The sequence below is a fragment of the Psittacula echo genome (genome assembly GCF_963264785.1).
Source record: "Psittacula echo genome assembly, chromosome: 6".
In the NCBI taxonomy this organism is placed as follows: Eukaryota; Metazoa; Chordata; class Aves; order Psittaciformes; family Psittacidae; genus Psittacula; species Psittacula echo.
The window spans coordinates 5,400,148-5,427,812 of NC_137743.1; the positions used below are offsets into that span (position 1 = coordinate 5,400,148).

Consider the following 27,665-nt stretch of genomic DNA (forward strand, 5'->3'; position numbering starts at 1 on the left):
GATTAAAACTCATGTAACATGGTGCCTTGTCTGGCTGGGTCTACACTATTTATATGTGTGTTATCATTTCCAGTAATATAAACAATATCCAGTTTCAGAAGCTCACTCTTAATTTACAGGTGATGTTTTCCATTGGCATTTCTCCACCATTACTGAATGCTTTAGTCACAGGCTTTGCAGTACTTTAACTCAATCTCAGTTTTCATTTGGGGAAGGTTCTCAGGTTCTCACAAATATACCTTACAAAATGAATGCTGCCATACATAACTAGACACTATATTGACATTTTAAAGCAAGGATTGTGACACTGAATGAAAATTTGGGAAGGAAATCTTCAGAAATCATCTACAAATGGCTGTAATGTTGGTTTCCTGAGTTTGCAAACAGCCTGGTTCTTAAAGATGGGTATTTCCCCTTTCATCTCAGTAAGATTTTACCATCTTAACATTTTAACTCAGAGTATCAACTCTAGTTATTTTGGTTTGGTCATTACAACAGATGGAACTTGACAGATGAACAGATTTTGCAGTTCGTTTCTACTGATCTACTATTTGTCTACTGTCATTGAGCTGAATTTTTCATCCCTGAGAAAATAACAAAAGGCAATAAAGTAAATGGAAATAAGCGCTGTTCCCCTAATTCTTTTCCAGCTGCACCTGTGTCTATAACCTTAGCACACAGCACTACCACTATAACCCAGTGACTGGATTCGTATTTGAATGTGGACTCAAAAGTGAAAATGGTAATTCACTGGGGCACAAAATCCCATGAATCAGCACCTGTATCTTAAATGATGGCCCAAGACCAGAGCAATATGAAATCAGCACTTGAGTATTTCAGCTTGACAGATTTTTGTTGAGATTTCATCTTTGAGATGGAAATATGAAGTGTTTATGCAAGGCTTTTGATTGTTACATGTTTACGCAAGCCTTAGGACTGTTTCTTTTGGATATTAGAGAGCCACGTGCCTTTTTGCACTGCATGTCCTTGACTTGCTGGCAAAAATGCCTTTTCTTGTTAGAGCAAGAGCTAAGGCTCAAAATAATGCCTAGGCTGATGATATATGCAGGTTCACAGGTGGAACATTTGTCTCACAATTGTTTTTAACTCATCAGAAAACACTTTTGAGATACTAGTAAATGGAAAAATAGAAAACTTGTACTCTTCACATGAAACCATGACAGAACGTAGGGATCTAAATATCAGTTCCCAAAAAGTGGATGCCAACCATATTTCAAATCAGTGGAACGAGCACAAACTGTCCAGTGTGACTTTAATATATGACTGGAGTACATGCACTCCTACCTTCTGTTATGAAAGGGCTGAAGTGAATCAAGATTGGCATCTTCTCGTACCCAGATGTGATTCTTTCTTCTTGTGTGAGCAAACTCTTACATGGGGAAGTCCTGCACAGCTAGAAGGGTGTAAAATTCTTCTCTAAATTGTGGTAGCCTATAGGTTGAATCAAACCTCTTTAAGCTTCAGATGTAAGAACGGAACTTGCCATAGAAAGATACGATGAGACTTTAGGGTATGTTAATGTAAAAAGCTTATTAACTGCAATTTCCAAAACTCCTGACACTGTTTACCACTAGAAATGGTTTAATAGTGCATGGTACCAATACTGGTTTGGGGTTGGTAAATCTTCATGCAGGGACTAAATACTGCATGCATGAGAATGAAGAAATGTTAAGGCTTGTTTATTAGAATGCAAGAATATTACCCTGCTCAATGCTCCAGACACACATCACCCTTTGTTATGAACACTGAGATGATTTAAGATTGCACAAGAGAAACTGAATAAACCCCCCCAACACTTCATGTAGACCATGAATTTAAACCTCCTGCCCCATTGCATCATGCAGATATTTTCATATGGATCCAATAAATCTGTGCAATGCTCCAGATTTGTGGGTAAAATCAGCTCTTTCTCATAAAGAAAGTGGTTAAGTGTAATTTTCAGTTTACATTTGGAAGCGGCATGGAAACTGTGAGTAATAGACAATGCAACAAGTAAGCATGCAACTTATTCCAATAGTTAGTAATAATTACTGTTCTTTCAACTGTATCAATATGCTGTGTACATAATACGCACACATATAGAGAAATATAAACCAAAATCTTTATAGTCTAATCACAAGTGTTCTTGTGAGGATGAAAAATAGGGCAACAGCTCACATTATAGGAGGCTAATAGTAGCAGAAGTGAAAGACAGCAATGTGTAATACATTACACATGTATCCCCCCAAAGGGCTGGATAATTCAGTCTACTCATGCTAAACCAAAACGGAGCACGTCCAGTCCAAATCTGCAGATTTTATTAAGCTGTGCTGTAAAAGCTGGGATTTAGATACTCATGAACCGCTTTTTTGTACTTTCCCCCCTTCCCTTATTGCAGCAATCTTTGTGTTTCTGGCCTCAACCAGTAGTAGCTGCCCATAACATCAGTTTGTTAAGATCAAAACTTGTTTGTGCTCCAGAAGATCTAGACACATCCTCTCTGCCTTGTTTGGAGGGTGACTGAAAACCTGACCCTGAACCTTGAGCACATGGAAATGGGGCTATTTGGCTGACACTTCATAGAATGACAGAAAATAGTGCTGAGGGAATATCCCTCTTCTATTTTACTGTGTACCTCCGCAGATTAACTCTATTTTTATAGGTCTGCTGGAGGAAGCAGGGTTTGGGAATGGTAGAAAATGTTCCGAAAACATACTTCCCAAAGAATTCCTTTGAAAATATATGCCATTTTGGCTGACTTGATCAATTCCTCAGTCAGATCTATCCTGCAGAAACAGCTAGAGTGTTGGCTTACTGATAAAGTTTCCTGTTTTCTTTCATTGTATCTAAAGAGATTATCTCGTGGCCCTGCTTTTTTACTTACAATTACACTGGTCCTGTTCCCTTCTAAAATATTTCTGTTACAAATATGGCAACCGTTGGTATACAAAACCAATATTAGCATGCCATCTATCACATTCTGTTTGACAGCAAGAAGTGTATACGCTATACACCCAATCAGGTTGCCAGGAACTGGCAAATCTTTTCTGATGACTTAGATTCAGAAAAGCAGATTTCATCTAACAAAAGAAATAATTCTTACCTTTGATTTATGCACAGTCCTATCACAGTCCCATCAAATCCTCCTCAGCACAAAACAGTTTACCCATGAAGCAAACGAACATACCCTAATCCATTTGCGAGGACTCAGAGCTGGCTGAGTCTTGAGTCTGACCAAGAACCAAGAGTTCTAGCTGGATCATATGCTTGCTGTGAAACCAGAGATGGAAATGAGTCTGTCAAGTCCTAACTAGCATTTTATGACAAATTCAATTCGGCAAGAGTATATTGTTCAGTATGTCGTCAGGCTTGCTCAGGCTTGTGTATTGTGTGTATGCATCTTGACCAACTGATACATTTTCATAGTACGCTGCATTCAAGAGCTTCTAATGAAAGCATATAAAAATTGAAGCAAACTTCGTTTCAGCATGTGATTTTTAGAAGCCACTACATAAAAAGGATTATGTCAAGAAAAACCCAAGCTATAAGCTATGACGGCTCTACTTTTATACTGGCTGTCAGCAGTATATAAACCATTCATTTCTGCAACTGAATGTAGAGTCAACTAACTGAATTTAAGCTCTTCAATTAGCTTTAAGCCTAGATCATACATGTAGGGTAAAACTGTGTTCTTTTCAGACTTGTTATGGACTTAAGGGGCTTCTGTAAGTGTTGTTCCACTGTCAATAGAAAGCACAAAAGCTGATTTGAATGTTTTCTGCAGCCTGTGTAGTGGCTCCCACCTCCCCAGAATGAAGGCCTAGCAAACTAACCTTTCAAACTGACCACTGAGAAAAGGGCAGTGATTGGTATGAAAGCTTGGTTTGACTTCCCTCACTGAAAGCAGCAGCACAGCACTCATTAGAAGCTGCCCAGTGTTACAGGTCAATCATTCTCTGTTACAGCCATTCTTTACTACTGCCATAAAAGATGATGGATATCAGAGAACCTTAAAGGAAGCTTCAGGTGATAGGAATACCCTCAACATTCTTCAAAAACATCTTCCTCCCATCCAGCTGAATGGAAGTTGCCAATGAAGACAGGGACCCTACCACAGCCTGCAGGAGTCTGACAACCTGAACCCTCACAGAGATGTGCCCCCTCATCCCCCTTCCACTGCCTACTCTGCAAGCTCTCCAAACTATTGCTTCCATTTCTATTTCTATCCTGCTTGGTTTGCATCAAGCCCCACAAAAGAACTATTAAGCCATCTGCAGTGTAAATTATGTTTTGTATAAGGGGGAAACAGGCTGCAGACCTATCCGTGGGTATGATTTATAACATCGGAACCAGAGGCTCTTTGACTGGCTTTGAGCAGGTGTCCTTTCTGATGATCCCCACAGAGCAGCGCCCATGGGACAATCCAAGCACGTCCAGTCACTGACAACTTGCTTTACTGATAGAATAACCAAGCAATAGTATAACTTACATCAGCTTACATCACCTTTTTCCTAGGCTAGGTTGCTTTCCAAGCTTGCCCTGGAATTGCCAAAATGCTTGATGAAGAATACCAACTAGATATTTCTGGACCACGTGCCAGCTGGTTACCGGACTCCTTAAGCCAGGGTATCCAAGCCTGACATTGTAAGATCTCTGTTTTAAAGATGGAAAAAAGCATGAATGTAAATGCTGAGGCAGAGGCAGATGTAGAGGTAGATGGCAGCTTAATGAAAACCAAGCCAGTGAGGATTAGGTCTTCCATTCATAGGCCCAATAGACTTTTCTGGCCAACTACCAGCCCTTCTATTTTTCTCTTTTCCAAAATCCCTTTAAAATGAAACTTATGGATATATGTATTAGCATCTACATAATTAATCTTTGAATCTATAATTAAAAGGTTTTGACATGAAGGGATGGAAACATTTTTCTTAACTCCTACATGTACTGCAGGTTCCTAACACATCTTTTGGGCTGTGTAAAGGGAAAAAGGTTCACTCCCAGGTAATTAGCAGCTTGATCCTGAATAGCTGAATCATGAGAAACAAATTCAAGCTATAAGCATTCTATTCTATGATATGATCAGATTTTGTAGGGAAAACCAACTCTATACAAGAGAAGCATGTCTGCCATTGTCATCCTGTGTCTGTCAATATGATTGTTAGATAAACCTGTCTTTTTAAAGGCAATTATTTGAAAAATAGGTTCAAAACCATTCCAAACCACTGTGGTAACATAAGCCCTGTTCATTAAAAATGTTAATTGAAGTGGCCATGGGCTTACATGTTGACAGCACATTTCAATATAATGTCATCCACGCTCAAAACAACATAATCAAATTCCTGTTAATCTCAAACTAGTGAAGCATTATTTTAATCTGATTAGTTCATCTAGTGGGAAAGGCAAGAAGTGACTTCAAGCACCTGAAGATCTATAAAAGGTTTGAGTAAGCAGAGCCAATATTTATAGAACCCCAGACTGGTTTGGGCTGGAAAGGACCTTAAAGCTCCTCCAGTCCCAACCCCTGCCACGGGCAGGGACACCTTCCACTGGAGCAGCTTGCTCCAAGCCCCTGTGTCCAACCTGGCCTTGAACACTGCCAGGGATGGGGCAGCCACAGCTTCTCTGGGCACCCTGGGCCAGCGCCTCAGCATCCACACAACACAGGGAAGAGCTTCTGCCTAAGAGCTCATCTCAGTCTCCCCTCTGGCAGGTTCAAGCCATTCCCCTTGTCCTTTCCCTACAGGCCCTTGTAAAAAGTCCATCTCCAGAATTCTTCTCCTGGAAGCTGCTCCAAGTTCTGGTCAGTGTTGTGCTTTACAGCCCGAAGCAAACTTTACTATGCATGAAAGGACAAAAACATTTCAGTCAGTTCTCAAACATCTGCATAAGCTTTCTAGTGTCTAGCCAGCTAATTTTATCTCTGAAATTCTGCATGAGAACCACATATTCTTCTCGTTACATGGCAACTTGAAATCAACAAGCAATCCTCCCTGAAACAAAGCCTCAGAACTATCTCTGCAAGAAGAACAGCAGTGGAAAAGAGACGTCTTAAAAAACTCCAGCGTTTCCAAATAGCTATTACAGTCTGTAATGTTGTAACATGTTTTCAAAACAGTTATTTTAGGGCACGCACACTTAAGGATCAGTCTCTTGGTCTTAAGAGAGATCTGGACTAAGTAGACATCAACCTGTAGACTACAGTATAGGTTCTGTGGATTGTAAAACAAGCTAGACAAGAGATCAGGAAACTATAGAACCTCAAAGGAACCACTGTTTTTTGCTGGTATGGAGCAAAGCTCCCTTTTACTTGTAAGACACTCCCTTTGCCTTTCTGTAATGTCTAAACACTATTAGTAAGCTGCTTTGAGTCTAGGCATTTTTAAATGTAAAGAACTAATAAAAAATTACTTACCCAGTTTTCCTCTAGACTAAAACTGAAAATGGACCACTTTGTCCCTGATTTTATAACCTTCTGCACTCCTTCACTCCTAGCTGGTGTATGGATCCCCTTTCTCCCTGGATCACATGAAAGTGTTCTATTAATGTGAATTGGCTTATGTTTGAGAACACTATGCTGGACAGCTATGAAGTGTAAGGAATCTGAGCCAGGGAGCTGTAGGGCTATGACACATCAGTTCTTCACAGGAATTTTCAGTTGCTGGATGAGAACAACATGAGATAGGTCCCGTACACTGAGTGCAGACTCTTGTTGTTAGCATACTATTTGCTTAAGGCAGTGAGGCAAGTTTCATGATACACCAATGTAACTGGGATTTTACCCTCCGGGTTTTCTCTCCAGCACTCTAACTCCTAAGTATTGGGCTGTCCCTCTCACCTGACTAACTTAGTCAGCAAAGTTTGGGAGAATGAATCAGTTTAGCACATGACAAATATATGTATCCACAGCATGGCTAAAAGTGACAGAAAACCATTGCAAGTTGGCACTGCTCCACATTATTTATAGAATCATAGAATCATAGAATAGTTAGGGTTGGCAAGGACCTTCAGATCATCCAGTTCCAACCCCCCTGCCATGGGCAGGGACACCTCACACTAAACCATGGCACCCAAGGCCTCATCCAACCTGGCCTTGAACACCGCCAAGGATGGAGCATTCACAACCTCCCTGGGCAATCCATTCCAATGCCTCACCACCCTCTCAGTAAAGAATTTCTTCCTTAGATCCAATCTAAACTTCCCCTGTTTCAGTTTGAACCCGTTACCCCTTGTCCTGTCACTACAGTCCCTGATGAAGAGTCCTTCCCCAGCATCCTTGTAGGCCCCTTCAGATACTGGAAGGCTGCTATGAGGTCTTCACGCAACCTTCTCTTCTCCAGGCTGAACAGCCCCAACTTTCTCAGCCTGTCTCCATACGGGAGGTGCTCCAGTCCCTGATCATCCTCGTGGCCTCCTCTGGACTTGTTCCAACAGTTCCATGTCCTTTTTATGTTGAGGACACTAGAACCGCACACAATGCTCCAAGTGAGGTCTCCCGAGAGCAGAGTAGAGGGGCAGGATCACCTCCTTCGACCTGCTGGTCACGCTCCTCTTGGTGCAGCTCAGGATATGGTTGCTTTCTGGGCTGGGAGCACACACTGAAGGGTCATGTTCATTTTTTCATTGACCAACACCCCCAAGTCCTTCTCTGCAGGGCTGCTCTGAATCTCTTCTCTGCCCAACCTGTAGCTGTGCCTGGGACTTTTCACAAGGAATTCTTTCCTGGAGTTCAGAATAAACACTCAAAGCCTGGGAATGCTAGCATATTACCTGGCAGGAGGGAGAGAAGGAAAAAGATCTCCTGCCTCCATTCCATTCTTCATCCCGTTGCCTGTGTTCAGTCTTCTCTTGCCCCCATGGTCAGAAAAGAGGGAAAGCAGCTTGGTTCTTCTTTGGATGGACAAGATGGAACTTTTAGCCCTCTCATTTGAATGTTGTGGTTGAAGTTAGAGCATTACATCTGTGAGCCTTCAAGGGACAAAACCCATGATGCCACTTCAGTACAGAGTTGTCTTAACTATAAACCCCTAAAGCACATGTCACTGGAATAGGAAAAGCCACACCACTCATAATTTACTTTCAAGCAGAGCATGTTTTCAGTTACATGGTACTTTCGGAAAATCCTCCCTTGGAATATATTATTTCAGAGAGGAAAACATTATTTCTTTCCCAATAGGTTGTGAGTTACAGGCCTTTAAACACATGTAATAAATATATATTCCCATCAGCACAAGATGTGAAGAAATGATTGCTATTATGGGATTAAGCCTGTCACAGAAGTGCTTAGGTTTAAGTCAGTTGTTTGCATGGTGTTGGCAACGTCTAATACAGGGTAACTTCTAGAGATTGATACAAGGAAAAGTGAATCCCTCTTAATTTTCTGGAAATACAGAAGTTATTGGCATATTAATATTTCAACATCTAAAAAACTGCCATTCAGTTATGCAAAATACGGGCACAACTTGGCTTTTCCATCTGCAAAAATCTGGCATTGTGCTGCATTTGCTTTTAATTCCTTTGTTCCTCCATTAGAGATGGACCACCAAGGCAAGAGTGGTCTGGCTATTCTCTGCTCCGAGGCATCACTGATGTATGTATGTATTTCCTCTTTCTTCTTGACATCATTTTCCTAAACTAAACTGCTGTTTGATTCTAGGGACAAAATAGATGGGTTTGAGCATTTCAGTCTCCGCCAGCTATGACTTCCACATGTTGTTGCAGCCACCTTGTGTCAAACATCTACTTAATGAAACCTTCCACGTCATTAAGGAGTTCCTGGTACCAGTGAGGGTCTGACCTTGCCAGGGATTTTTTCCCCAACATCCCACAAGATTGGGCCCCAGGATTTTCTTCAGAGTTCTATTAATAATTATTCTTTCATATACGACTGTTTTAAACGGCCACAATGTATACCAGGATGTGACGGGCTGTAACCTAATCCACTCTGCTGAAAGAGTATCTGGTGCCAGATTTTTACCTCCCACAGGGTTATCTGTAAATATGAAATCAAAGCTTCTGCAAGAACCGAGTGTACGAACCTCCACTTCTACATTGCTAAACCATTTCTTTTTAAGTTAGTTATGCTCATTAGAAGAAATTGCCCTCATCTGTGTTTGCTGCAGAGCTGGCAGCTGAACAGCAAGGATCTCAGAGGTTTTGTTCCTGATGTTTCCCATTAGTCTCAGCCCCATTTCAGATTACGAGGGTTATCTTTATGACTGGAGCAGCCATCACTGGGCAACAGGTCCTGCGTTGCCACGTTCTTAGACATGCTTTATCTCTTCAGCCTGAATAGTAGCATTTATTTTGGTGTATTCAAGGGAAATTCACAGAGGTTATGCTTTAAAATCATAAGCAACACTCTTGGGCAGTAACTGAACTGTCTCATTTAAAAATGTGCCTTTCTCCTAAAAATGTGCTTTTCTCCATCAATGCCAAGGAACACCTGCTAACAGATCAGTGATCTTTGCATCAGAAGACCACTATTTCAGAACTGGGCAAATGATTAGATTTGGTACTGAATCAATGGTGGTAGATCCCTGGTTTATTGGCTCTAGATGAGAGCACCTGCATCCTGGGCAGCTCCCAAGCTATCTGACACGTACAGTGAACACCACTGGTCATTCACTTCTCAGCATTATAAAGAAACCCCATTATTGTTTTGTATTTGCTGACAATGGCATTGCCTGTTGCTGAAATACAGTACCTACAGGAGCTGTTGTGTATCGAGGTATAGAGAAAGTGTGAAGCATTAAGAATTATAATTCAGTTGGAGATCCTCTGCTAAATGCCAGAAACTTAATGTGCATTTCTGCACTCTGAGAGGAGGCAGAAGAGGGAATGGTGAAATCTGCACTCAGTGAATCTCTGCTAATACATTTGAAATCATAGAATCATAGAATAGTTAGGGTTGGAAAGGACTTTGAGATCATTTAGTTCCAACCCCCCTGCCATGGGCAGGGACACCTCACACAAAACCATGGCACCCAAGGCCTCATCCAACTTGGCCTTGAACACCGCCAAGGATGGCACCTCCCTGGGCAACCCATTCCAGTGCCTCACCACCCTCTCAGTAAAGAATTTCTTCCTTAGATCCAATCTAAACTTCCCCTGTTTCAGTTTGAACCCGTTACCCCTTGTCCTGTCACTACAGTCCCTGATGAAGAGTCCCTCCCCAGCATCCTTGTAGGCTCTCTTCAGATACTGGAAGGCTGCTCTGAGGTCTCCACGCAGCCTTCTCTTCTCCAGGCTGAACAGCCCCAACTTTCTCAGCCTCTCTCCATACAGGAGGTGCTCCACTCCCCTGATCATCCTCGTGACCTCCTCTGGACTTGTTCCAACAGTTCCATGTCCTTTTTATGTTGAGGACACCAGAACTGCACACAATATTTATCTTCAGATTCCTCTATGTGAGTCTTCTCACTTCAATGAGAATAAAGTTTTGCATGGATGCATGTATGAGAACTGAATGAAAAAAATGGTGGGTAAAGACAATTTGAAAGCTCACAATCAGCTGGACACAGACCATCTCCTTAAGTTCCTATTTTCACTGTTCACAATAACAATTGGCATATATGCACAGTAATATCCAGGGAACTAGAGATTAATCATCTGGACAAGCAGAACTCAAAAGTAAAAGCTACAGGGGAATGTCTGGCAATACTGCAAAATATTTAGCTCATATTCAGCATAGTCAGATGATATTAAAAAATTGTAACTCCCATATACTCCCATCTGTTAAGCTTGCATTTGCATCCTGACATCTGGACTCACAGGGAGGAGAAAGTCCACACACATTAAGGGCATGTAAGGTAGTTACTTAATACTATTCCCTTATAATGCCCCTTTTTCTGAAGCTGTTTCTGTGTGTTGTGAGTTTACAGAAGACAACAGCTTTATTGTGGCAGGTGAGGTCTGGGACATGAGAGGTGATATTGCATGTGCTGTAAATTAGTTTTCAGATAAATAATGTAACGCTTAAAACAGAGGCAGTGGAATAGGAAGCAGGATCTGCTGGTTTCATTATGCCACTTCTGGTTTCCAGCTGTTAAGCTATGTTTGAAAATCAGCTACTGCTCCTGTTTTCCTGAGAAAATAATTGCCAGTGGGATGCCGTATGACTGTGAATGGGAAGGGAATACTGCTTTCAGCCCTGTTAGACAATGCACAATATGGCCTTCCTTCAGCTGAGACTGGTAACCTGTCCTATAGCCTGATACACTGTTTTTAGCCCTTATTCTTCTGCTCTTCCATGCTTTTCTCTGCCTGTATCAGGACCCTGCTGCCCACAACACTGCTACAGCACAGGTCAAAAATCATTCACTTGATAAGACAGTTCGTGAACAACTGTTGCAGCAAGAGGCAGAAGTACAGGATCTAGTTACTGCACAATGCAGGTACTTCTTCCTACTGAAATCAACAGGAGTCAAGAGCACAGACACCTTTGTAGATCTAAGGCAGGCCCGCAGAACGTGTGTGCAGAATCATCTGTGCTGGCACAACAGCCCTGTGTCACCCTCCAGTCGTGAGACAGCACCCAAGGGCTGTGCTGACTGACACCACCACCCCTGAAACTCTGTTCTCCTGTAAAAAGATGCAGTTATAGGTTTATGTTCTATCCTCCCAGACTCAATTTCTTCAGCTGACCCAAGATGATGTGATACTTGGTTATGCTGTCTGAAACTGCCAGTCTGTTCTCTGGAACACAGAAGAAGATGGAATAGAAATTAGGAATCCTTACAGCCTCCACCTTCTGTCTCACACACAGCTGCAAAGGTGTGTAGTGTGAGTGGTCAATGTGAAGAGCAAGAAGCAGGCTTTTCCTATCATTCCTCCCACTTCCAAGTGACATGCACAGCTTCAGTGAAAGGTTTTTTTTTGTGGTGAAACTGAAAACTGAATTCAGATTAAACTCCACTCATCTATGTGGAGTGGTCTTATTTTACATATCAGTACAAAGTACGGTAGAAATGTGACAGAAACTGTTAAAATCCTTTCATAGTGCACAACATTCTTGTTAAAAGTGAATTTATAGGCTGCATGGTATTTGTTGCACTCTTGTGCTTTTTACTGTTTAATTATTGGTTAATGTCGCTTGCCTCTCTAAGAACACTTTGTTAGTGTATTGTGTATTTGAGACAAAGAGGCATCTGTGGGATATTTTGCTCTTGTACCTAATGAGTGAAAGGCCTTTCTTGTCTAAGTGCTAGGAAAGGTCAAACACAGACTTCAAGAAAGCAAGCATCATCTTCAGAAATGTAAGATTTGTGTTCGTATGAGACTGGATACTATAGGGTTTCCTCAGCAAGGTATTGAGCCTTTCACCTCATATTGAACCTTCAACCTCATATTGACTCTTCCACCACTTTGCATTTTGTACTGTATTCCAAAGTCTTCGGCATAGGGAATATTCCTTACCATGTGTTTGTGTACTGCGCTGTACAATGGGCTCCAGTCTTGTTTGGATCCTCTCTTGAGACTTTCTGTGTTAGGGTCCAAAAGCGTATTACTCATAATGAATTTGCAATGCAAATTCGACAGCACTCTATTAGTCACACAGAGTATGAGAATAGAAAATTGTTCAAGAGTCCAATTCAATAACTTTGAACTGAAAAATTAAGTATTTTAAGCATATTTTGAAAGACAGTTTATGCATAGCTGCACGGTGTAGTCCAGCAGAAGCACTGTTCTGGGGAAGACAAGGTAGAACCACGACTGTACATTGAATCAGTTTGATCTATGAAGATGTTTTAGAACACCTGCTGAAAACACTTTAATAAAACACCACAGCAATTAGAGCAACACAGTAGCATTAATCACACAGTGAAGTGCTAATGCTGTGTATTTATATTTTGTAGGATTCATTTGAATCCTTGAACCAACTTGAAAATTAAGCTGAGAAAGCTGCAAATAAATTCCTAATAGTAAAGGTGCAATTTTAAAGTCATCAGGAAGTACCTAGAAATCAGCTTTTCATGTACTATAGTGTTATTCTAATCTTCTATTATAATAAAAAGTTATATTGATGATATTGTCACCCATTGCCTTTGAAGCAACGTATTTGGTTGACATCCTCCTTTAGGAGAGCTTTGTTGGAGTAAATGGATTCACAAGAGGAATTCATTTTGATGGGCAGTATCATTGCATGGATCAGAGCATTTGCGAACTTGCAAAGAGTTTCCTATTAATTGCACCTAGCCATGGTAAATCGTGCATTCAGGTTTTGCCTCAAGTTTCACAAGTGTGTTAAATTCTCATGGGAACCCAACACACCCCTGGGTTAATGCTCAACTAAATTATTAATCTATCAGAAATTTTGGGGGTGACTGACATGCACTATGAAGAAATGAAGATTGTGTTTTGGGAGTTCAGTGGGATAGAAATCCCTGCTCCTGTATATGTTCCATATGTGTCTGGGATTCATCAATGCAACGACCAGTAAGTTCTTGTTGTTTTGTTGCCCTCTTAATAAAATGACTTTGATTTTCAGTTGAGATCACAGAATATTCATCCCAATGCCTTTTCTGTAATATGAAGCATATTTCATCCTGTATCAATAACATGAAAGATTCCCAAGTTTGAAAATCTAAATGCTAGTGTTCATTATACCTAGAATGCCTTCTTTTTCTAACTTGTTATGGCAATATACATTAACAGTGAGAGTCAGCTGGAAGATGCAGCAGTCTTGCAACTGTGAATCCTGTGTAAGAGAACTTGCTTTAGAACCAGTACAAAACCGGCGTTAGATAGTCCAAATGATGATGAAGCCACTTCTTCTTTGTGTCTCTGGCTGCTATACCAGACAATTTCCAGCCTAGTGAAGACCTCAAGAAGTCCCTGTGAAAGTGTGAAGGTTCCAGACTCTTGTCTCCTGTTTCACAATTTACTGAAAGAGTAGAAACTTCAGTGCAATTCTGACACTATGTTTGACCACCACGTGGTATGCTAAAGCAGAGAGCATTGCTGTAACATCATGAAATGAGTAAGGGGAGTTACCTGCCGTATGTAACCAGGAAAGCAGGAATTAAACCTTTAGCATATGTGGCTGGTTTAAATTACTTACAGTTGCCCAGAGAAGCTGTGGCTGCCCCATCCCTGGCAGTGCTCAAGGCCAGGTTGGACACAGGGGCTTGGAGCAAGCTGCTCTAGTGGAAGGTGTCCCTGCCCGTGGCAGGGGGTTGAAACTGGATGAGCTTTAAGGTCTCTTCCAACACAAACCAGGCTGTGACTGTATGGTTATAGCAACTTGATATTATTACATATTCTTTTCTCATCAGCATCTTGTGCAAACTCTATACTCACAACTGAAAGAGACTGCTAATGATTGTTTTATCTGATTAGTGTGATAATATAAAGCAGAAGTCTATTTTAAGGGATTCTTAAAGTAGGATCATCAGGATGTCAGAAGTAATCACTCAGCACACTTCCTAAATTGCTGCTATTTATACAAGAGAACTATGAGAAAATAAGAGCAATGAGGGGCATTACAAAGCCCACTGCTCCATATCGGAAGCCAGATTCATCATTACCTAAACTCAATTCTAATGACCCTGGCAATGGGAAAGGAATAGAATGAGAGGAGAAAACATATATTAAAGATTTATTTTTCTTTTAGTCTGTAACATACAATGCTCATGATTAAATGAGCATTTAATTGCCTGATTTTCCAGACTTGTAATGCTTGGTTGGATAACTTAAGAATACTGAAGGCACTTTACTTCCTGTTGAATTACCAATACACATGCTTACATTTAACTCTGCTTTATTGTCTTTGGTATAAACAACACCACTGGTCATAATTTCGGGGTCTATTCCTCTTCAAAGTGTACATTTGTTACTTTATTTGCTGGAGCACCGAGCTTAGTGATTAATCTATACATTTATATGGAAACACGTTTTAGAGATGCTCCGCAAAGGGCATCATCCTTTTGTCTGCAATTTTCACCTCTTCTGCTCCTCAGACGTTAGAGAAGCCTAAAAGCAGATGAAAGCCGTGTTACCATCAGGTTCACCGTTACATTTCCACTCCTCCATACAGCCCTCTAGGGCTTGCCTGCTCAAGCTTTTAAAAGTTGCTTAATCCGAGGGGTAAAAAGTCCCATCTCGGACGTGCATGAGCGAATGTTTCGGGGATTTATTCCACACAACTCAGGCGCCGTTTATTTTTGACCGAGACAAACACAAAGCTCAAGGGCAGGGCCCGGCGCGGCCCCGCCTGGGGCTGGCACCGGCTGCTGCTGCTGCTGCATTCCCTCCCATTACCTCAGAGCGGAGCGGGCGCCCCCCATGACCGCTGCCTGCGGCAGCCTTGGCCCCGCCTGCCGCTGCCGTTTGACCCTCCCGGGCCACCGTCGCGTCCGGTAGCGGCTTCTCCGCGGCCTTGGCGCGCTCGGCGGTGCCGGGCTGGCCGGGCGGCGGCTGCCGAGGGCCCGCGGCGCCGCACAGCGATGTCGGGCTCGAGCAGCAGCGATGGGCTCGCCTCTTCCTCGGGGAGTTCGAGCTCGGAGCGCGGCCGCGCCTCGCTGCCGTCCACCTCGCGGAACGGCGCCGTTCCTCAGCGGCGGCTGCAGGGCCGCTCGCCGGGCTCCGCCGACAGAGACATGGAGGAGACGGGTGCGGAGGGCGAGCAGCCGCAGCGGCTGGAGGGCGGCGAGGGCGATGAGCGCAGCAGGAGGATCATCCGGAACCAGTACCGGGAGCTCATCTACAGCGTGCAGCGTAAGCTCGGGAGCGGCGGCTGGAGCCCGGCCTCACTGTGCGAGGAGCTCGTAACGCTGCCCTGGAACACCGGGTTCCTCGGGCGGCTGAAACGATGGGCCTGCGGTTGGATCCATATCTTGCCTCCTTGGAAGCATTTACATGCCCTAGGATAGGTTATGAGGGATTTAGCCCCCCCCTAACTACATTGATGCAGCGGGCCAAACTGTCAGCTTTAGACCTGGAGATAAACGCAGAGCCTTTAATTTTGGCTTAATGGTGTTTGAGCTTTAGTTTGGGTACAAGTGTCTGCCCGGACCTGAAAGTTGTTCTTGGGCTTTCGAAAATGCTGTGGGATTTTTAGCAACTCTTTAGATAGATGTGTCAGCACTTCCCATCTGTGTCGTTGGAATGTGATGGTTTTCTCATAGAAACATCGTGGTTGTTGGAGTAAGCCCTGCTGAATTTAGCAGTGTGTGGTGCTGGTGTTTTCTGCATGCTCAGTAAATGTGTGGTGGTGTTTTACAAGGGAATACAATGCAATTCATGAATTATCCAGTCTGTGTCTGTGCAGAAAACAGCAGTGGCATGTCAGGTCATTGAGATGGTGTAAGTCTTTAAAAGCAGTGTTGAGAGTAGCTGTTTAGAACTGGACATCTGAAGCCTTGTTAAATCATGCGTAGACTGTGATATACAACTGACTCTGTTTGGCATGGTGATCTTAAGAAATCATCAAGCATTCATTTTGTGGGTTTTATTTGTTTGTTTCATGAAAATCCTTAGTAACCTGAAGGTAAGATGAATAACATGGTAGCTGGTAGCAGTTTTGACACAGATACAGGTATTTTACTGGAACCAAGAGAGATCTGCTAACACAAATTCATAGAATCCCAGACTGGTTTGTGTTGGAAGGGACCTTAAAGCTCATCCAGCTCCAACCCCTGCCACGGGCAGGGACACCTTCCACTAGAGCAGCTTGCTCCAAGCCCCTGTGTCCAACCTGGCCTTGAACACTGCCAGGGATGGGGCAGCCACAGCTTCTCTGAGCACCCTGTGCCAGCGCCTCACCATCCTATAGGACAGTATAGATCTTACACCATTGAAGTAAATGAAAACTTACTTCAAACTGAGTTAATGCATACACATTAATAGAAATGGAGGCTACTTAATCCTGCAGTTAATGTACTATAACTATATTCTGTATTTTTGTGTGTGTGACCCAGCCAGTTCTGATTAAGGTGTAAATCTGTATTTCTCGATGCTTCTATGTTTAAGTAACATAAGATTTCATTTGTTTGTCCCCCAGAAAATCGTGAGGATATGCTGAGTTCAAAAAGCAACAGGCTGACAGAAGCTTTGGAAGAAGCCAATAAACTGTTTAGTGGAGGTAAAACAAATTCTGTGGTCCTTGTTAGAGGTGTTTGCTTGACAGTTGGCCAAGTGTGAGGCGATGACGCCTTAGAAACAAAAAAGGGCAAGAGAATGAAGTTGAAGGTCAAGTACTTTACCAGAATTATTAAAGTATAACTTAAAACAGATATGTTTAGTTGAAGAGGAATTATTTGAATACGTTGATGTGAGAAAACTAATATTACTTTAGTGTTTATTTGCGCTTGGAAATACTCACTGCTTTATCCTGATGCTGCAGAACATAAGCAGTAGATATGGAAGATACTAGTTAGAGGGGTTTATTTCACTTTGAGAGATGGAAAATGTGTCAATAAAGAAGGCATTTTATTCTTTAGGGTGTTGTGTTATTTTTTCATGCTTGCCTTTGTAAGTGTCATCCTCTCCTTTTCCTTTTCTCTTATTTTTTAATGCAAATACTATTATAAGGATTATGTAAGTACAGGTGTTAGAGGTCATTGCAATAAAATGATTTATAAAGCTTTATACCTAGGATAGTCTGTTTGCTAAATTTTCTTATTGTATTTTTGACAATTTCATCTTATTAACATAAAATCTTTCCTGTAACAGTTTCCACTGCACGAGAGGCTGCCCTTGATGCCCAATTTCTTGTCTTAGCATCAAATCTAGGAAAGGAGAAGGCCAATGAGTTGCACTCTGAAATGACAACATTTGATTCACTAGTATTTGCAGAAGACTTGGTAAGTTCTAGACTGAAGTTGCCAACAGTTTTGCTAGGGGTTTGCCCTGTTTGTTATAGAACAAGTTTTCAGGCAGTACAGGACAGTTCTGATGGAATTTAACTCTTCCTGTGAATTTCTTTGATTAACTTTCTGGTTAGTGTTGGTAATTGTTCTAAACTATGTCTTGAGCATTTCCAGTATGCAGAGGGAAAAATATAACTTAAAATGCAAACATCCCCTCCTATTGGTGCATTGCTGCTACTTTATCACACTTTGGTTTGCGCTCTTAAGGTAGCCTTGTACACTTTTTTTATGCTTACTGTTTTGTAGCTTCAGTAGCTCTGAGTAGTTTCTTTATTCTCTCCGCTGCTTCATATGTTTTTGGAGTTCTTAAGGCCCCACGTCACTGACGTGACATGGGACTTTAGATTACTTGCATACTTTTAGACTTGGCATGTTTGTCTCCTTGTACTGTGACTGGGTGGAAGAGTCAGTTTAGAATAGCTTTGAAGAAGAATTTGAATTTTTTCCTTCCTCCCTTCCCTGAAAATTTTCTCTTGTGTTACAGCGGATTAATAAGGAGTGCGAGTCTTTGGTCAAGTCTAAAACCCATCAAGTTAAATTGTTTTGAAGTTTTTTTCTGCGGCAGTCTGGCTGCTGGCTGTAGCGTTGAGTCAAATAAACTGTTTTATGGTGTTGAGGAGCTAAGTTTCCTGGAAGTGTGTGGTGTTCAGAAACTGTGAGACACCTTAGCTTCATAGTGCAATTTAAGTAGTCCCGGAATGGTTTGAGTTGGAAGGGACCTTAAGGCTCATCTAGTTCCAACACCTTGTTATGGGCAGGAACACCTTCTACTATCCTGCATGGTCATTTCCTTGAAGTTCTGTTGGAATATAGGCAATTTTATTTACCTACAGCTCTTTTTTCCGATACTTGCTGATGCTTGCTGTGAACACAAGTGTGTATGTGAGTGTTTTTCTGTTTTCACAGTATCTGCAGGAAGGTCGAGGTTCTTGTGCAGTGGTATTAAGCATTAATCTAGCAGGACAAACACTGTGATATAGTGTTTCACCATTAAAGTATTTGCTGATCTTTCTCTAAGTGAATTTTCATTGCAGCTTTTTTTTATCTTCTAGTTAACTTTCATGGGTATAAATCGCATAGAAGCAGAAGAAAATGATAACGATTCTGAGAGCATTTCAGGCTATTTACCTAGTGATGCCTGGCATAAACTGGGAGAAGAAACAGAAAAGTACTTCAGAAGAGCACCTTCTTTTCACTACATGTAAGTTTATTTAAGGAAATAGTATAAACTGCAGCACAAGTCAATGGCCTTAATTGATTCTTATAATTAATTCCCTGGGCTTGAATAGAGTTTAATCTTGGGTCACCGAGTGTCAACAAGAACTCACGTGTGCTCTCTGTTCTTATAGTATGGTGAACTCCTTGTCTCCAAAATATTTCATAATGCTTCTTTCTCTGATTTTGATTTGGCTTGGCTACAAAATAGCATCACTTGTATCTAGTAGAGAAAGCAAGATATTCTTGATTTATGTGCTTCAGACCAAACCCAGTAGAAGCAATCATCTTTCTGTCAAAAGCTGACCCTTCCCTCATCTTTCTCTCCCTGTACAAATTGCAGCCAGAATCATGAATACAGAAAGCCTTTTCCCCCCACCCTAGACAGTTTTGGAAGGTCAGTCCATCAGGGTCTGTATCTTTTACCTGATGATTCTATTATCAAGAAGAGACCAACAGTTCTTCTTGTATATCTGTGTTAATGGGTTGTCTTTTTGAATCTTGCATTCTGGCTCTGCCTTCAGAAGAAATCATCTGATTACTGGCAAGTGGCCTTATGTAGAATCAGCATCATCTCTCGTTTTGCGTAAGCAACCCATTGGTAGGAGCCTTTTTAGCTGCTGTCCAGTGACCCTTAGTCACCTGGCTTATAGACAACTCTCCAATTTAAATCTGTCATAAAGACAGCCATAGCAGCATCTAGTTCAATTAAATATCAACAGTAGAGTTGAGAGAGTATTACTCAGTTGTCTATGCTTTTACACTTGTTCCACTCCCCCAATAAGTCTCACTGTAAGAAGGCTGCTGAATATACTAATTTGATCATACAATATCTGATACTTACTGATGGATGGCTAATTGAGATGATTCAAGCTTGGCTTTTCATGTTCAAGCTCTAAAAGATAAGTGTTTCCAAACCTTTTTATTATTTTAAGACAAAACTGGCTGCAAGAAAGACTGTTTTCTCACTAATTGCATTTTGACTTAAGTAATGATGGGCTTCTTTTGATGGAGGATGTGTGAATATAAAGTGTTAATATAATAAAGCGTAGTTCTCAGTTTAGGAAAAGAACTGCTAATTTCTGACTCTATCCTTATCTGAGACCCGAGTTATTTTTCCTCATGGTTCATCTGTGATTTCTGAAATGGAGCAATTGCAACTCAAGATAGGGAAGAATAGGTGCTGTAAAATATTTGGGTACCTGCTGAACTAACTTGAATTGAGTCTCAATTCACACTCTCTCCTTTAGGCATCTAGCTTGGTGGAGATTCAAGGCACCCAAAATTAGGAGCCTAAGTTCCTTATATAGTCAATGGAGAGAGGTAAGCACTTCAAGAAAGTGCTGAAATCTAGCACGTGTATTGCATTGTTTAATGAGAAATGTTGGATCTCGTCTTAGTGTGCTGAATGTTCTTATGATTGACTATGTATGAGAAATTTGTAAACCTGAGCTTACAGAAACTAAACAATAAAAAAGAGATAAATACTGTATGGAGAGAGTTTTCAGGCAGGAAAGTCTGTAATAAATTCAAATGGAGATAGAGGAGGATATGAATTTCATTTCTTACTTAGCTTTCAGAAAAGGGGATTTAAAGTTTTCTGTTAAAGTTGGAATAATTGCATCAAATTTTATACATCAGTTGTTAACTCTGGTATGAGGCTGCCAACATAGAGTGGGAACAACCTTAGGGGATGGTTGTTTACAGAAATCTATGTGTGATGAGGCTTTATTTTTAGACATCAGTCATTACTTTGCATCTTTATCAGCAGATCAATTGCTCACTTTATAGATTTCTTAGCATATCATATAAAATATGTTTCCATATATGTGTTCTTTTTATCTTGGTTAGGTTGGGATCTTTCAAGTCTGATCCTCCTGTACCAAGGCAACGGATTGAGAGGCAGAAAAAGACTACAGGAACAGAAGGAAAAAGGGCAATGCCTGCTCAGGTTTGTGAACTGTTATCTTTATTGATGATTTGTTATGGCACAGTTATTACAACTGACTTCTAAATCTTTGTAGTTCATGTTGGTTTGGGGTTTGTTGTTGGGAACTGTGTAGTGCTAAAGGATTCAGAGTAAAGAGTTCAGACTTCACTATTAGGCTTCTCGATTTGTTTTGTGTGGACTGCAGTATTTCACTGAGTGGAAGGAAGTAGGATTTACAGCCTGATTTTACAAGTTCAAATTAGCTTATTTGCTCTGATGCTTGTTGCTTTGAAAGGAAATGAAAAAGAAACTTCTCTACGTTAGCGTGTTTTCAGCTTTTAGTTCAAAAGCATCTAACAGTCTATGTCATTTGCACAGAAATGCAGGTAACAACAGACTATTTTCTCTGCTTTCTGTTTTTCCCCTTCATTCTGTTGTACTCCGGCAGAAAGGCCAAAGTCTGAGAATACTTCCAGGGAGGCTTCCTTTGAAAGAATAAACCATGTCGATATAAGGAGCCTCTGGCTGATAATGCCAGTATGTAGAGGCAACGTCATAGAATCACAGACTGGTTTGGGTTGGAAGGGACCTCAGTGCTTATCCAGTTCAAACCCCCTGCCATGGGACAGACACCTTCCACCAGAGCAGGTTGCTTCAGGCCCCTGTGTCCAACCTGACCTTGAACACTGCCAGGGATGGGGCAGCCACAGCTTCTCTGGGCACCCTGGGCCAGCGCCTCAGCACCCTCATAGTGAAAATGTTGAGTATGGCTTTTTAAATGGAGCCTACTTCATAACAATCCAAACAGTGATAGAAAATATTCTGATACAGTTTGTACTGGGAAGAAGAGGAGCTGGGTAGTTTGAGACCGTTGTTTCCAAAAGCAAGTGACTGCTGTTTGTGGTTTGCTTAGGGAAGCGCTGATGATCACATCACGTATATGTAAATTTGTGTTAGATATAGTTACGTGTGGAAGTTTCTGTAGCTTGCAGGGTGGTCAAAGGAAATTGTTACCTAACAGGAACAGCAAACAGGTTGCTGAAGACTGCTTGAGAAGTGTATTTGGTACTGTGCAGGTTACAGTACTTGGAGGGTGCTTTGGAGTCCCCTGCTGTACAGCTCATGAGCAAATCTAAAATCACAATCGTGTCCTTTGACCATGTTAAACTTCACTTTTCTTACATGTAAACCTAGGTGCTTTTCTGAAAAGATCTTTAACTTTTCCTTGTTTTAATGAACTGCTCTTCTGCACTTATAAATAAACTTCTGCAATAAAATCACAGGCTGTGCCATTAGGCATAACTCGGAACTATTGGAGAGTAAACATAGACCTGTAAATAGGCTGAAAACATACAAATTACAGCCTTTCAGGTTGATTCTCTAAGATGAGAATTGATTCCTAAAGCACTGTGTTAAGTTGTCTTTGTTTGCATATGTGTGTCTGTAACTGTGCGTGTGTGGTGTAGAGAGAAAAATTCACCTTTTAAGTTAGGTGTTCAGAAAAGGCCCTTTTCATCTTCTTGTCTTGCCACAGGGGTTATTTGAGGTGAAACTGTGTTTCTTTTTTCCAGTTAAAAAAAATGGAGGAGTCTCATCAGGAAGCTACAGAAAAAGAAGTAGAGAGGATTTTGGGATTATTGCAGACTCATTTTCAAAATGATCGTAAGTATGATTCCAGTAAGCTTTTAAAGCATTTCTTTAAGAAGATGAATGCTCTTAATCTTATACAGTTAAGAGTGATTAGACTATAGCAACAAAATTAGTTGGAGTTTGCAAGTAGAAAACTCTCAGGTTGATAGGGCTGGGCTTGTTCCACTTAGAGAAGACTGGGGAGACCTTAGAGCAGCTCCAATACCTAAAGGTATATACAAGAAATCTGGAGAGGGGCTTTGGACAAGGGCCTGTAGGGACAGGCCAAGGGGAATGGCTTTAACCTGCCAGAGAGGAGACTGAGATGAGCTCTCAGGCAGGAGCTCTTTCCTGTGAGGGTGCTGAGGCGCTGGCCCAGGGTGCCCAGAGAAGCTGTGGCTGCCCCATCCCTGGCAGTGTTCAAGGCCAGGTTGGACACAGGGGCTTGGAGCAAGCTGCTCTGGTGGAAGGTGTCTGTCCCATGGCAGGAGGTTTGAACTGTCTTAAGGCCGCTTCCAGCCCAAAGCAGTCTGGGATTTTACACTTCTTCCAGGATTCTATGAAATCTTCATGTTGAAGGATACAGACTATTTTTATGACCACTAATTGACTGCTGTTTGCTACAAGTAAATTTAAACCCTATCCTCTCTCTCTCACTAGAACATGCTGGTTTTTTAGAGGGGATCAAATAGTCACCAAGTATGTGTATGTTTGTGGCAAAAGATGGAAGAAAACAGTCATCTCTAGAAATTTTGTTTCTTTCTGCAGGCAACTGGGAATTCAGCTTTGTAACTAAATGGCCATAAACAGTCAATCAGCTTTTAAAAGGAGCCCTGACTTTGTGTTTGCATATATTAGGTCTGTGTATACCCCCTGTTTGGTTTTTTAACAATCCCTTTTTTCCATCTCCAGCTAGTACACCTATTTCCTTCTTTGATCTTGTGATTGATCCCAACTCCTTTGCACGCACTGTGGAAAACATCTTTCATGTGTCCTTCATTATAAGGGTAAGGCATGACATGGTCTTGAAATCTTATTTTGGATATTGGAGTTATCTAGAAATACGATTTTTTGTTTTTATGGCTTCAAGATTGACAGATTAGGATTTAAATATTAGGAATCCTAATTTGTTTTCTACAAATAGTCTGTGATATTTTAGTAATTGAATAAAAAAGAAACCAGAGTTGACAGTATAATATTTTTTTATTAGATTTTTCTATTTTAGTTAATTTACCAGCAAAACAATAATGAAACTTTTGCTGTTACACACGTCTCAAAAAGGGATTCTGCCTCACTTTATGTTAGATTTTAGAAGAGTAGGCAGGGAGTGTAGAAGTGTTATCGAGGCTGTAAGAAAGTATGTTAGTGCAGTGTTTAATATACCTTTCGAATCTGTAGATTTGCACTTCATACTTAGTTTGTCAAATAACATGAATTTGGGAAAACAGAAAAACTTACAAATATATTTGTCTAAATTCGGCTTTATAGTGAAAAGTGATGTGGTCATGGAGGGTTCACTCCAGTGTATTTAATGAATAATGGTTTTTAATAAAACAGATATTTTTCTAATCCCAGTTACCAGTTGTCCTATATCAGCTGCATTCTTTGTGAATGAATGAATGCTGTATTTAAACTATTCTTATTTGGTATGCCAGTTGAGACTGTGTATCAATACATGTACTTGTTTATGACGTGATATGTAAAAATCTGAAATCTCAGTGCATTATCTTAATCATCTCTAACTTATGAAACTTTAAATCCTGTCTTTTCAGGATGGTTTCGCGAGAATAAAGCTGGATGACGATAAATTGCCGATAATAGGTAAAATCTAGCTTTAAAAGACTAATTGTTGGGGGGTTTTTGTTATTGAAAAGTAGCTACACCTTGTGTGTTCACAAAGTTTCAGGTATATTTTTAGCTGCAAGAGTAGAGATTTGGGGATATGCAGTGAGTGTAATTGAAGGCATAAAGAGATTTATGAGAGGAACCGAAAGTATTGAGTCTGTTAATAAAAGGAAAGGGAATAGTCTTTTGTTTCAAAGTGATATCTTCACGCATACATAAGTGAACATTGTTAGGTTTTGCTGAGAACACAGATTTTTGGGTGCAAGAAGTCTCCTTTATCTGTGTTGGGAAGTGCTGCATCTTCAGAACCGTTGTAAGGGAAATGCCATCCTAAGTAGGAAGTCTTTAGCTTTCGTTCTCATGGGATATCAGTGGGATTACAACTGGTGGGATTTCGGAAAGGATGAAATACTTAGATCCTTCTGTGACTGAAATGTTAGTTCCTCAGTTTTTAGGAGTTAAGACTAAAGAAATTTCTTAAGAAGTGTATGATAGAGGCTACTGCTTGAGACTGTCTTCATGCAGCATGTGTCATTGATTTGCTTTTTGTGAAGCTTTTGTACTCCTGGAGGAGACTGACTTTATGAGTATAAAGACTGTGGAAATGCTGTATTTTGCACAGAGCCTTCAGAAGACAACGAGGAAAGGGAGGATGGCCATAATGCTGGAGCACGGAACCAGGTTGTCTTGTCTCTGAACTATAAGGACTGGAAGGTATAATAGATAGCTCTCGATACTTTTGATTAATTTTTGTTGTTAAGTGTAGGAATACATCTACTGCACTGTTACGTACTCTGATGGGGACAGGAGTTCCTGTATTATCACTGCTTTTAACTTTATGGATTCCAGAACAATCACAAATCGAATGAATGCTTTTAACTGCAAGAACACTGAGAAATGGGATAGCAATTTCATCTTGATCCCTGATGCCTGCTAGTTTAAGTGCTTTTAAGTTGAAAGTGACTTGCTTTTACTGTTTTGTATGAGGACTGCATAAATAGCATCTGCTTTTTCCCTTTGTGAATGGTAGTTGCTTTTAGAGGGGAAGTTCTCCGTTCAATTTCCTCACTGCTTGCTGTTTGTACTAGATCTTAGACAAAAAGTAGTTTTTAGCACATGCAACTCCTCTCCTTTGTCCCTCATTCAAAGATACTTAGTAATTTGAAGTAGTGCTTCAGTATGAGAAACTTTATTACTTACGTGATGGTAACTGCAATGAAATGGAAATAATTCAGTTCTTGTAACTTACATACTTTCGTCATCTCTAACCAGGAGATTGTAGAAACGTATGAAATAACAGAACCCATGATTAGCCCTCCTTGTCATAGAAATGAAGATGAAATGGAGATAGATTAATTCTTAAGGTAAGTTCTTTTAATAATAAGGATAGTTATTTTTTTAATAAATCAAACTAAATAAAAAAGGATACAATGAATGAGTTCCTTATGCATGTTGAAGAACTGCAGGGAAATTACCTGTGACTTATAAATGTAGAAAAACTATAAGCAGGGCAACTTCATAACATCTGGAACATTGTTGATGTCTTAATGGAACAAAGTAATCTGATCTTCTATGCAGTAGTTAAATGAAAAAAACCTTTATTTAGAGAAGAGATTCAGAGCAGCCCTGCAGAGAAGGACTTGGGGGCGTGTTGGTTGATGAGAAAATGAACATGAGCTGGCAGTGTGCACTCTCAGCCCAGAAAGCAACTGTATCCTGGGCTGCATCAAAAGGAGCGTGACCAGCAGGTCGAAGGAGGTGATCCTGCCCCTCTGCTCTTGTGAGACCTCACTTGGAGCATTGTGTGCAGTTCTGGTGTCCTCAACATAAAAAGGACATGGAACTGTTGGAACAAGTCCAGAGGAGGCCACGAGGATGATCAGGGGACTGGAGCACCTCCTGTATGGAGACAGGCTGAGAAAGTTGGGGCTGTTCAGCCTGGAGAAGAGAAGGCTGTGTGGAGACCTCAGAGCAGCCTTCCAGTATCTGAAGGGGAGCTATAGGGATGCTGGGGACTCTTCATTAGGGACTGTAGTGATAGGACAAGGGGTAACGGGTTCAAACTGAAACAGGGGAAGTTTAGATTGGATATAAGGAAGAAATTCTTTACTGAGAGGGTGGTGAGGCACTGGAATGGGTTGCCCAGGGAGGTTGTGAATGCTCCATCCTTGGCGGTGTTCAAGGCCAAGTTGGATGAGGCCTTGGGTGCCATGGTTTAGTGTGAGGTGTCCCTGCCCATGGCAGGGGGGTTGGAACTGGATGATCTTAAGGTCCTTGCCAACCCTAACTCTTCTCTGATTCTATTATTCTATTTTCATGTGCGGCAGTCAGTTAAGTGGCATACTTGAGTTAACTTTTGTAGCTTTATACTCGGAATGCAGTGCTGTGAAGAATCGTAGCTTAGTTTTTGTACCTTTTTTTTTAACCTATTGACAGCTGATGTTGTTAATAGATTAGTATGAAGGACTTGGGGGGAAAAAAGAAGGGAACACAATCAGGTTCCCTCTAAAATCCAGTCAGCCATAGCATTGAATTCTTTTGTTGCCACAGGTGTTGCTAAGTTCCAAATCTTAATGAATGTTGTCTTACTGGCTTTTCTCTTTTTTTGTTTTTCTTTCTTTCCCTCTAGGTGCCTTACAGAAAATATTTTAAAATGCTTCATTCAGAAAGTATTTTATATGTATATATATATTGTAAAATTATTTTTATTAGAACATCTGGCTGCTTCCTATGCGCTGGTTTGTTTATACCTGTCACGGGGTTCTTACCATATGCTTACTATTTATTATGGCTTAGTTTGCTACTTTACATAAAGTTTGCAGACGCTTCTAAGTAAAAATGAAATGCTATCCCGCTTCGTACATCCCTTGCCCTCTCCCCAGTAGCGGCCTGCAGGTGGAATTTACATGGTTAACCATCTCTGCTGTGATAATCCTGTTATCTAGATGAGTTTGGGTGCTGCAGGAGAAACTGATGATGTCTTTCTACTCTTAGTCCTCTGGAAACCAAGGTTTGAGTTTGCAAGTTCGATCTCAGTGGCACATAAAATGTCCTCCTTCCTTGGACTTAGTTAAAAAGACATCAGGTGTATCTGGTTTTGTAACTAAGGCAGGACCGCTCTATGTGGCCATAACGTTATTTTTTTAATTAAAAATAATAAAGTTTAGCTCCACCTCCGG

The 27,665-nt window shown here is 41.1% G+C and overlaps 1 protein-coding gene across 1 annotated transcript; it reads left to right on the plus strand.

Moving 5' to 3' along the window:
* Positions 1 to 15,384: 15,384 nt before the first annotated feature.
* Positions 15,385 to 27,610, plus strand: NSMCE4A (NSE4 homolog A, SMC5-SMC6 complex component). Its single transcript, XM_080621643.1, has 11 exons — positions 15,385 to 15,714; positions 17,000 to 17,080; positions 17,671 to 17,801; positions 18,920 to 19,068; positions 20,934 to 21,033; positions 22,584 to 22,674; positions 23,554 to 23,648; positions 24,414 to 24,462; positions 25,109 to 25,200; positions 25,759 to 25,850; positions 27,116 to 27,610. Exons 1-10 carry the CDS (start codon positions 15,444 to 15,446, stop codon positions 25,840 to 25,842), a joined length of 1,143 nt encoding a protein of 380 aa, XP_080477769.1. The 5' UTR covers positions 15,385 to 15,443; the 3' UTR covers positions 25,843 to 25,850; positions 27,116 to 27,610.
* The last annotated feature ends 55 nt before the right edge of the window (positions 27,611 to 27,665 follow it).

Bases quoted from the DNA above. Each gene is read 5' to 3' on its own strand.
- NSMCE4A (XM_080621643.1), top strand. From the start codon at position 15,444: ATGTCGGGCTCGAGCAGCAGCGATGGGCTCGCCTCTTCCTCGGGGAGT. The intron at 21,034-22,583 runs GTTTGTGAACTG...TCTTTTTTCCAG, and splicing joins AAAGGGCAATGCCTGCTCAG to TTAAAAAAAATGGAGGAGTC. The intron at 24,463-25,108 runs GTAAAATCTAGC...TATTTTGCACAG, and splicing joins CGATAAATTGCCGATAATAG to AGCCTTCAGAAGACAACGAG.